This window comes from Nicotiana tomentosiformis, chromosome 8 (assembly GCF_000390325.3).
Source record: "Nicotiana tomentosiformis chromosome 8, ASM39032v3, whole genome shotgun sequence".
Classification (NCBI taxonomy): domain Eukaryota; kingdom Viridiplantae; phylum Streptophyta; class Magnoliopsida; order Solanales; family Solanaceae; genus Nicotiana; species Nicotiana tomentosiformis.
In genome coordinates, this window is record NC_090819.1 from 94,018,060 (window position 1) to 94,029,754 (window position 11,695).

The 11,695-nt window shown below is 36.3% G+C and overlaps 1 protein-coding gene across 9 annotated transcripts; it reads left to right on the forward strand.

Moving 5' to 3' along the window:
- The first annotated feature begins 284 nt into the window (after positions 1-284).
- LOC104106420 (F-box protein At4g35733-like) lies at positions 285-10,054 on the forward strand. 9 transcript variants are annotated; one of them, XM_009614965.4, is made up of 8 exons: positions 285-4,192; positions 4,392-4,515; positions 4,634-4,708; positions 4,932-5,099; positions 5,256-6,947; positions 7,068-7,147; positions 7,830-7,908; positions 7,991-10,054. In XM_009614965.4, the coding sequence occupies exons 5-8, from the start codon at positions 6,756-6,758 to the stop codon at positions 8,057-8,059; spliced, it is 420 nt and encodes a 139-aa protein (XP_009613260.2). In that variant the 5' UTR covers positions 285-4,192; positions 4,392-4,515; positions 4,634-4,708; positions 4,932-5,099; positions 5,256-6,755; the 3' UTR covers positions 8,060-10,054. The 9 variants fall into 9 exon arrangements, with proteins under 9 accessions (XP_009613260.2, XP_070038616.1, XP_070038617.1 ...); XM_070182513.1 differs by having other exon boundaries at positions 296-4,192; positions 5,256-7,147; XM_009614963.4 differs by having other exon boundaries at positions 296-4,192; positions 7,030-7,147; positions 7,830-10,054.
- The last annotated feature ends 1,641 nt before the right edge of the window (positions 10,055-11,695 follow it).

Consider the following 11,695-nt stretch of genomic DNA (forward strand, 5'->3'; position numbering starts at 1 on the left):
GCATACTCGAAGAGATGAGGTCAAAAAAAAGGAGAACGACGAAAGTTTGGCAAATACGGGCTGCCACAATCCTCGAAAGCAATCAAATATCACAAATATGCTTAGGAGAGGAGAGAAAAAAGGGAATTGAATTCTTTAATTAAAGACATTAATAATAGTGTGATTTTTTTTAAAGGAAATATATATAATTTATAAAAAAAACTTAATTACTTTTGAAAACTATAAAACCTATAGAAAATGAGTAAATAAGCTCCTATAACAGCACATGAAAAACTCCGAAAATAAGTAGAAAAGGCTGGCCTTGTCTTTGGTATTCCAAATCCTAGTTAAAGTCGGTAAGTATACTTGCCTACATAAATGATCTCAAAAGACCAAACCAAAACCATAAACGGAGGTTCTTTTTCTCTTGAACTAGAAACCTTACACCCTCTTACTTTCAAAGCTATGGCGAATTGGGCAGAGTTGCCGCAGGATCTCCTTACTCAGATTACAAAGCGTGTTAAAGCGATCGAAGATTTCATTGCTTTTGGTGCTGTCTGTACCTCATGGATAATTGCTGCTACAAAGAAATTCTTCGATGTGCTTTCACCCCAAGTTCCATTACTTATGTTGGCGGATAAAGATGACGATTATCGAGAATTTTACTCTCTTTCGAAGAAGAAAGTTTCGCGCATATTTCTCCCAGAAATTAGAGGGCGAGAGTGTTTTCCATCGGAAGGATGGTTGTTCACCATGTCATATACCGGAGAGATGAACTTGTTGCACCCTTTCTCTCATATCAATATACAGCTTCCCCCACGAAATGACTTATTGGCTTCAGAGGGACTCGGAGAAGCACCTGAAGAAGAGATCTGGAACTGCATGGACAAAGCTATCCTATCGGCCAGTCCTTCTCTTACATCAGATTATGTACTGGTGGTTAATTATTATGGACGTGTTAATAGTTTGGCTTTTTGGCGACCTGGAGATCTCAACTGGACTAATATTGACATTAACACCCATGGTGCAGTCACAAGTATGAATTATTACAAGGGTCAATTTTATTCTGTCACATGGTCTGGCCAAGTCTGGGTTTTTGATGTTGCAGGGCCTAGCATTACCAAACCAATTGTAAAACCACGCTTGCTTATTTGGCTGAAAGATAAAATCTTTAGTCAAAGTTCAGTTAAGTTCTACCTAGTCGAGTTATCCGGTACACTATTACTTGTTACCCGATTTTCTCATGGAGGGTGTCAGACCTTTAAATTTAAAGTATTCGAGTTAGATTTAATCAAACTCGAATTGAAAGAGATTAACACCTTGGGAGATTCAGCAATTTTTTTGGGCCTTAATGGAGCAAGTTCTGTTGACTCTTCTAAATTTATAGGAGTCAAGCCTAATCACATATACTTTACGGATGATTGGGAAGAGGAATTTAAACACGTGGAAGATGGTGGTGGAAGAGATATGGGGGCTTACAATATTGAAGATGAAAAAATTGAATCTTTTTATCCCGGATTGTCACTAAGTCCTATTTCACCGCCTACTTGGGTTACACCATCATTTTGATAATGTGATTGTGGTCATTATTTAGGGATTCAAACAATTTTTTTTAAAATATACTTTGAATCATTAGTTATGTACTTATGTTGACTTATACTTTTCATGTACGTAGTTTCAAATACATAAATTTTATTTTAAGAGATACGAAGAATCTATACCTGAATTCATATTAAAAATTAAGATTTTTTTACTCTCGTACTCCGAACTCGTCACATGAATTGGGACAGTATCTGTTGTTTGGTTTATTCAGTTTAGCCTTTTGTTGCATTATTATTTTTTTTTTTTTGATCGACTTGGTTGCTTTGATCTTCACTTAAGATTAAAGTACAACCAGCTGAAACTTTGGATAAGTAATCTTATTAATTAATAGCACCAAGGAGGAACTATCTAGGTATGGAATTATCTTGATGGGGAATTCAGTCAGGCTCAAGATGTTTCCTATGCAAGGAGTGTGCTGAGAACAACAACTACTATATGTTTTTTACATGGCCAATTGTGGCAGATTTTCTTGAGGGTGGTTGGTCTAAAATTGGTTACGCTAGAATCTACTTTGGATATGGTGAAATGCTAGAATAATGTACAAGGTAATGTAAGGCAAAACAAGTGCTGGAAATCTATTACAAACTTGTATATGGTGGACTGTGCGGAATGCAAGGTGCTTTGAAGATATCAGTAGTCCTACACACTGAACTAAGTCTAACTGTATTTTGTCCTTGTACTTTTGGTGTAAAGAAAATTATGTAGAGGATGCTGAATCTTTACTTGATTTTCTAGGATCCTTGTGAAGAATTGCAAGTAGTTCTTGTAAGATGAACAAGACTTTGCTCAGTTTCCTTAATGCTGATGAATATACTGTTACCATTTTCAAAAAATCTATGGGTTCTTTCAAGCTAATCTTCATTATATGCCTAGTGGTTTAGGAATATGCACCAACCCCACCATATGTATCTACAATGCAAAAGAATGTGACCGACTGATTCTGCATTTCCCTTCACAAAAATCAGATCTGCTGCACAAGTTGTAACTTCTTTTCTTGTCTGTGGAGATCTCAATGTTACTACACGAATTAAAGAACACTCTCAGAGGCTCACTGGCAGCATGTCAGATTTATCCTGCTTTATTGAGGAGCTAGAACTAATTGACCCCCCACTCCATGTTGGTTCTTTTACTTGGTTCAAAGATCAAAGGTGATACAGTATCAGCAGCTTCCAGAATCGGCAGGTTCTTTTTTCCCCGTATAATGGGATGAAAATTTAGTTTTGTTGGACAACTATGCTTCCAAGGCCTATTTCAGACCATGCTCCTTCGTTTCTGCAATGTGGAAAGTGGCAACAAACAAATTCGTACTTTAAATTCGAGAACATGTGGCTGGAATTTGACGGTTTTGTTGATTTAGTGGCTGGTTAGTGGAGGAGTAATTTCATTATCCAGGGCCGTCCGAACTATGCTTTTTTCTGTAAAAATGAAGCGTCCCAAGAACAAATTGAGGGCGTGGAACACAAATAGCTTCTGAATACTCAGTCACAGAAAAAGCTTTGTGTTAAGGGACATATGGATCGAGGAAATGCCCTTGAAGATCACTTACCCAGCTCTGTAAGGACACGAGTGGAGAATTATCACCGGATTTGATCCAAAAAATACAGGGGGGAGTTACCTTACCGGTTAACATTTGGATGGTATTGCAGACACCGGGAATTTGACGGAGAGGGAACTACTGCAAAAGCTGACCTACTTGTGGATTTGGAGGATATTTTGCCAAAGTAGAAGAAATTTCGTGGAGGCATATATCTAGATGTACTTGGCTTAAACATTGGGACAAAAACACCTTTTTCTTACACAAAATAGCCAACACGCACAAGTATTACAATCATATTGATAGGCTTCTGGTGAATGGGGAAGTTGTTCATGATGAGCAGATTATTTGCAATGAACTCTGTTTTTTTTCCCCTTAATTTGTACTCATAGTCCGAACAACAAAGGACAAGCTGCTTTCCTGGGAATCTGCCTGCTATCACAGGGGAGGAGAATGAGTGGTGGTATAGGGAATTTGAGGAAGATGAAGTTAAAGGAGTTTGACAGCAGTAAAGCAAGTTATAAAGCATCGGACTGAACGGTTTCACTTTGGAATTCTACAAAACAAGTGCTGGAATGTGATAAAAACAGACTTGTTGAAGGCTTTACACCATTTTCATTCAGCCGCTCAGTTTGGAAGAAGTTTTAATGCCACTTACATTGCTTTGTTTCCCAAGAAATCACGTGCCAAAGAAGTCAGGGACTATAGGCCCATCAGTTTGATTGGTAGCTTTTATTAGATTGTGTCGAAGCTATTATCGGAAAGACTGAAGAAAGTCATTGAGAAGTTGGTCGGTAGTTAGTATTCATAAAGGGAAGACAGATAACTGATGCAGCTCTTATCGCAAATGAATGGATAGACACAAGGATCAGAGAAAAGACTTCAGGGATTCTTTATAAGCTAGATATAGAGAAGGCTTTTTATCATGTCCATTGGAAATTCCTCTTGAACCTGTCAAGTAACATGGGCTTTGGTCAGAAATGGGTCAGCTGGATTCATTTTTGTATCTCTGCAGATAGGATGTCAGAATTGATAAATGGGTTGCAAAAGGTTTTTCCAGACGCATAGGGGACTAAGGTAAGGCGACCCTCTGTCCGGTGTGTGACCCAAATTTAATCTGTCAACCTAGTTTTTGTGCTGCTTATGCAATTAAAATTTGTTGCAGATGTCTGTATTCTGAAATTGTGTGTACCCTTTAGTTGTAGATTGATTTCGGAGAGTCGGAAACACTTGATTCAGTGTTTGATTTGCTTGCTTTTTAATTTGAATGTATCAGGAATGAAAAGGGAGATGCTCTCAGTGCATCGTATTACCACATAGTGAGTCCCCTGTCCAGTACTGCTGTTGGCACGGAGGTGACCCATAGCTTCTCTACAAACAAGAATGCCATCCTTGCTAATGTACTTTTTTCATCCTTTCATTGACTCTTGAGTGTATTAGTTGGCATACTTTATTTCCCTTTTTCTTCTTGGGATATGTGTTATCACAAATCTGACTTGATTTTGTCTCCAACGCTAGCTTTTGACAACTGTTACGGTTGTTGAATCTGCTCCTGGGCTGAAGACAAATTTTCCTTTTCAAAGTGCTACAAAGGTAAACAGCTATATCGTTTAAGCTAAGAATGCTATTAAATGTCGTTATAGAAAGAAGAAAATATCTCTATGCGTATATCTGCTGCTTATTTTTTTATTTTTGTCTTGGTCATTATAGCTGAAAGTTCAATATTTACATGACTATACAAATGTTTAGCAACATGCTTTTGTAGCTTCTCAAACTGCTGTGAAATTGTTGTATATGTACTCTACCTATTTACCAGGTTACGTTAGCTCTGTACGATCCATTGACGGGGAATTGCAAGAGGAAATTGTTTACTACATACAGTGCTTCATGTTACCCCTGCATGGCTGTCTTGTATGAGTGCTATGGAGATGCTGCGACTTGTTGGGAGATCAGGAATGTTGTCTTGGCAGGCTGCCGCTTTCATGTAATAAGTTATTCTTTATTCTTTATTCTTTTGCAAGTAGTTCTTGTAAGATGAACAAGACTTTGCTCAGTTTCCTTAATGCTGCTGATGAATATACTGTTACCATTTTCAAAAAATCTATGGGTTCTTTCAAGCTAATCTTCATTATATGCATAGTGGTTTAGGAATATGCACCAAACCTGCCATATGTATCTACAATGCAAAAGAATGTGACCGACTGATTCTGCATTTCCCTTCACAAAAATCAGATCTGCTGCACAAGTTGTAACTTCTTTTCTTGTCTGTGGAGACCTCAATGTTACTCACTACACGAATTAAAGAACACTCTCAGAGGCTCACTGGCAGCATGTAAGATTCATCCTGCTTTATTGAGGAGCTAGAACTAATTGACCCCCGACTCCATGTTGGTTCTTTTACTTGGTTCAAAGGTGATACAGTATCAGCAGCTTCCAGAATTGGCAGGTTCTTTTTTTTCCCGTATAATGGGATGAAAATTTAGTTTTGTTGGACAACTATGCTTCCAAGGCCTATTTCAGACCATGCTCCTTCGTTTCTGCAATGTGGAAAGTGGCAACAAACAAATTCGTACTTTAAATTCGAGAACATGTGGCTGGAATTTGACGGTTTTGTTGATTTAGTGGCTGGTTAGTGGAGTAATTTCATTAGCCAGGGCCGTACGAACTATGCTTTTTTCTGTCAAAATGAAGCGTCTCAAGAACAAATTGAGGAACACAAATAGCTTCTGAATACTCGTAACAGAAGAAGCTTTGTGTTAGGGACATATGGATCGAGGAAATGCCCTTGAAGATCACTTACCCAGCTCTGTAAGGACACGAGTAGAGAATTATCACCGGATTTGATCCAAAAAATACTGGGCGGAGTTACCTTACCGGTAAACATTTGGATGGTATTGCAGACACCAGGAATTTGACGGAGAGGGAACTACTGCAAAAGCTGACCTACTTGTCGATTTGGAGGATATTTTGCCAAAGTAGAAGAAATTTCGTGGAGGCAAATATCTAAATGTACTTGGCTAAAACATTGGGACAAAAGCACCTTTTTCTTACACAAAATAGCCAACCCGCACAAGTATTACAATCATATTGACAGGCTTCTGGTGAATGGGGAGGTTGTTCATGACGAGCAGATTGTTTGCAATGAACTCCGTTTTTTTAAAAAAAAAAAATTGTATTCATAGTCAGAACAACAAAGGCCCAGCTGGTTTCCTGGGAATTTGCCTGCTATCACAGGGGAGGAAAATGAGTGGTAGTATAGGGAATTTGAGGACGATGAAGTTAAAGGAGTTAGACAGCAGTAAAGCAAGTGATAAAGCATCGGGCTGGATGGTTTCACTTATGGGATTCTACAAAAAGTGCTGGAATGTGATAAAAACAGACTTGTTGAAGGCTTTACACCATTTTCATTTAGCCGCTCAGTTTGGAAGATGTTTCAATGCCACTTACATTTCTTTGTTTCCCAAGAAATCGCGTGCCAAAGAAGTCAGGGACTATAGGCCCATCAGTTTGATTGGTAGCTTTTATAAGATTGTGTCCAAGCTATTATGAGAAATACTGAAGAAAGTCATTGAGAAGTTGGTTGGTAGTTAGTATTCATAAAGGGAAGACAGATAACTGATGCAGCTCTTATTGCAAATGAATGCATATACACAAGGATTATATAGAGAAGGCTTTTTATCATGTCCATGGGAAATTCCTCTTGAACCTGTTAAGTAACATGGGCTTTGGTCAGAAATGGGTCAGCTGGATTCATTTTTGTATCTCTACAGACAGGATGCCAGAATTGATAAATGGGTCGCAAAAGGTTTTTCCAGACGCACAGGGAACTAAGGTAAGGCGACCCTCTGTCCCCTTTCCTTTTCATACTTGTTATGGATGGCCTTAGCAATATGCTTCAGTTTGGGATGCAACAGAGCTGGATTTAGGGACATGTAGCTTAACATTTTGACAGGTGAAGGAGATGACTATGACACTACTATACAAATCAGACTTGGTGCTTTCTGACGATATAGGAGAAGCTAGATCGACAAGGTACCCTTTCCATTCAGTGCTCTAGATAAGAATATGGTCAATCTACTGTTTAAGTTAGTTAACATTCATATTTTGCTCTAATTTATCTCTTGGCTGTGAAGAAATTTGAGGGCAATTCCAAAGTTGATCGAAAATAGTGGAAGAATCTTTGTAGCTAGCTGTCCCGCAATACTAGAGAACATGACTATTCTATAGCATAATAATTCACTCATTTTGCTCTTTACATTTTTTATTTAAAAACGATCAAAGAGTCCTGTTATTTTGGCTGCACCATACTTGCCGAAGACGTAGTCATATGTGGAAAGAACTTTTGGACATCAATGAAATGTCACCAGTTTAGTTCATTAGTCTTTAGATTCTTCAAAGACCTAAGGGACCACATCAGCAGAGTTAGATGGCCTTGACCAGCTTTACCAGAAAGGAAAACTATGATAATTACTTATCTATTAAGACTAATCAAAATGGAAAAGAAATCCAGATTAACTTCTTCTTTATATAAATTTTGCACCAATTAGTTAATAGGCCTCATTCCTTGGTAACTTCAGAAGTTACTCTAAGCATACCAAACTTCTAATGACTTTAATATCGATTATCCTCTTGTTCTTTCTTTGTTCCTTATTGGTGATTCTTCAGTTGATTGTGGTACTAATAACTTTCTTGGTACTTTTGCTTGTGGTGATAGACTTTCTTACGGGCGTGATTTTGATACTCATCAACCTACAGGACGTTTCTGCAATGGAGAATTACTGTCGATGATCTTGGTAATTTTCTTTTAAAAATTTCTTGAAAATTTTCATTTGGATTAGTGAGAAGAAGGTTAGCTAAAAATATTCAATGAAATAGTTGCAGAGAAGTGGTCCAGTGAACTTGGAGAATTCAATGATATTTTATTTGAGATTAAGGCGTGATTGATTGATTGATTGGTTGATTGAATAATTGTTAGTGAGAAAACTATTCGACATTCAATGAAATGATTTATGGTCTTTTGCTGTTTCTAGAATTTTATCCTCTTAAAACTTAAATACTGATTTTGTGGAAATCTTGGTTTGTAAATTTTTCAGAAATTCAGTGATTCATTCTTGCTATATTTTGGGGAATTTTAGTGTAAAGATTGTGGCTAGTGGGGTTCGAGTTCTTCCGGTTTATTGCTAATTTTTCATTTTCTGGATTTGTATTATGTTAGCTCTGCGTCTTGGATTATGTAAATGAGTTAGTTGGATGCATAATAGAGGTGCCTTGATGGTATCACACATGGCACTGTGTAACTAAGTTAAGCTTAGAAGTTAGTTGTAGTTAATAGATTTAGTTAGTGGAGTTAAGTAGGTGGTTGTGTTGATATAAATATACAGTTGGCATAGATATTTTAGCTTATCTCATTTCATTTCTTCGTACACTGGCTTGTTGCCTACGCAGTAATACAAAGTTCTCTCTCTTCTCTTGAGCTCACAGTCGTGTCAATTGCATTGAGTCCTATGTTACTCGGACTCTTGAAAAATGTTGTTGGGTGCGTGTCGGATCCTTCAAATTTAGTGCATTTTGGAGGATCTGACACAGGTGCGACAACATTTTTGGAGAGTCCGAACAACATAGATTGAGTCACTGTTTCGTCATTCAGATTGTGAAACTTAACATTTTACCATTTGTTCCGAGTTATCTAGGGTAGGCTGGTTCCATGGAAGCAGGGGCGACCCAAAGGGTCAAGCCACTAAAGCAAAGGCTTAGGCCCCCAAATTTTGAGGGCCCCGAATTTTTCTTTTTGTTTTCTACTCGTAATTGTATTGAGATTCCGACTAATCTAGATTCGTACCGCGTAAGGCCTAACAAAAGAGAGAACATATTTTATCAGGATGTTTTTTAACCACAGGACTCGAAACCGATATATCTAATTAAGGTAAGTTGGATCATATACATCTCACAGCAATCTTTAGAGGAAGGGTCTACATATATTAGGTATGTTAAAAGAAAAAAATAAAATATTTTATAAAAAGTAAAGATAACTTTTAATTTCGTATTGATGTAACTGTTTGAGCAAAAATTGGAGAAAGAGAATCACTCCCCCTAAACCCTTGTCGCAAATATATAAACTTTTTATTATTTAAATTTTACGATTGAAATCATTAGTGAGGTACCTATATTATTATTCTCCTTTTACATTTCTCATTAAAAACGTGTAATAAACTTTTAAAATCCGTTTTTTGGAATCTTCAATAGTCCAGGTCTTATTTTTTATCTTTCTCATCAAAAAATGTGTACTACATTCTTGTATTCTCTTTTTTGGTTTAAGCAAAAAAGTTTAAGTTCTCGATAAGTTATATTGTTCTTTGTAGAAAGAAAAGAGTTTTATTTTTTCTATTAAAAACAAGAGTTGAAGAGTACCGTTGAATAAAACTATATTGCGCATTCTTTTTATCCCCTTTTTCCCCCTCAGGTTTCAAGCGTTTCAACAAGTATATTAGTACATCAAAAATTATTTCGATATTAAGTTATAAACTTCTTGAATCTGGTTCTACTAACTAAGATCAACAATATCTTAGGAGAGATTAAATTATTTATAAAAGAAACTATTAACAATTTTACATCTTAAAAAGCTAGAAAAATAGACTTCAATTAAAAATATAGATGAATTTTTTTTCCTTCTGAAAGGCTCCATATTAAAAATTGGCTTTAGGCCACCAATCTTCTTGAGCCGCCCCTGCGTGGAAGACATGATTCAAGGTGTCAATTATGCTTCTGCTGGTGCTAGAATTTATTTTCTCAAGCAACTATCGAGAGAGTACCAATAGCTGTCGGTGATGAAGGTTACCAACTTTCGGTGGACGCAGAGCCAACGAGTTCAGTCGAAGAGCGTAACGAGTCTAAGATTACAGAAGCCTTCGCCAACTTTGATAGGCATAGCATTGCAAGCAAGTAGAGCAGCGAGCTTACCCTTTCTTTCTATTAGAGTCGTGAGCAGACATGATTCATGGTGTATGGAAGACATGATTCATCGTGAGCAAGCATTTTCTACTTCAACAACTTTTACTTATAGCTTAGCAGTTTTGTCTTTCAAAATTTTGCTCTAGGGTAGGCTGGTTCCATGGAAGACATGATTCATGGTGTCAATTATTCTTCTGCTGTTTCTCAAGCAGCTCTGAATTGGTACGTTTTCATAATATTTTCTGCTTTAATCATATAGCAGCACTGGAACTGAAATAATAATTTCCAAGATGTTTTGAAGCAATATCTTCAGTTTATCAGGTAGTATGTTGAATGTGTTAATGCTTAGGTGATCTAATTGATATTCTTAACTGGAAAAATGAGCAAAATTGCAAATTTAACTTCTATTTGTGCTAATGACAAATGGAACCTAAAGCTGCTGCAACAGGCTAAGCATTTATATCCGTTCCAAAAAGAATGACCTATTTCTAAATTTAGAAATAATTTAACTTAAACTTTCAGCTCTACCATCAATTAGAAGCTTTTATAGCCACAGAAATACTATGACTTGTTTAGGACCACAAATTTCAAAAATTACTATTTTTTTCATAAACTCCGTAAACATTCAAACAAGTTCACATAAATTGGAATGTAGGGAGTGTTATGTTTGATGAAGTATATTTATGCTGGATTATTATTATTATTATTATTATTATTATTATTATTATTATTATTATTATTATTATTTTTGATAAAGTGCATTTAAGCTAGATTAATACTTAGGCAGGGTCAGCATAGCTCCTTTGCACAAGCAAATTGAGCAGGTCACTGACACTATTCAGCAATTTATAATGACTATTGTTGAGGACGCAACGGCTAATCTGATGTTAAGTTCCACGTTCTACATTTCAATTGGAATGAACAACTATATTCATTACTATCTCCATAATGTATCTGATGCTTAATCTGTTTACGTATCGTGAATTCCTCAAAACTTTAAGCCTCACTTCTTAATTGGAAGCGAAAAAAGGCTGAAAATACTGACATGCTCTTATCACTTAGTTGTCACGGAACAACTGGTCTATTGATTAGTTCTTTTATTTTATTGGGGAGGTCAGCGGTTGGATTCCTCAAAGCTTTAAGCCTCTCTTCTTAATTGGAAGTGAAAAAAGGCTGAAAATACTAACATGTCGATCGTCTACGCAGGTGGACTCGATCCTCCGACCTTTGCAAAATTGAACTTAGTGCTTGACCAATGAACTTCAAAGGTGAAAATGTTAAGCTGTGCCACTTTATTTAATTTACTAGTCTTAGTGTATGTGCGTTGTACGTGTATACAACGTCAGTAAACTAAAATTTGTATACATAAAATATTAATTATGTAAAATAAAAAATAACGTTAAACCATCACTTAAGTGACAAAAATAAATGTGATTACATATATATAGTAATTAAATATTTTTAGAACTTGCAGAGATAAATAGATCAGCTAAGTTAGTTATATATTATTTAATTATAGGTATTTATATATATAATAATATGTTAGTGCATTGTTGAACCTAACCTAATTTCTCTTTAATAAACGTTGTTGACGGTCCTAAAAATTTCTAATTATTTATTTAACATTGAAAC

Coding starts and splice junctions, on each gene's coding strand:
- LOC104106420 (XM_070182512.1), top strand. CDS start 358: ATGATCTCAAAAGACCAAACCAAAACCATAAACGGAGGTTCTTTTTCT.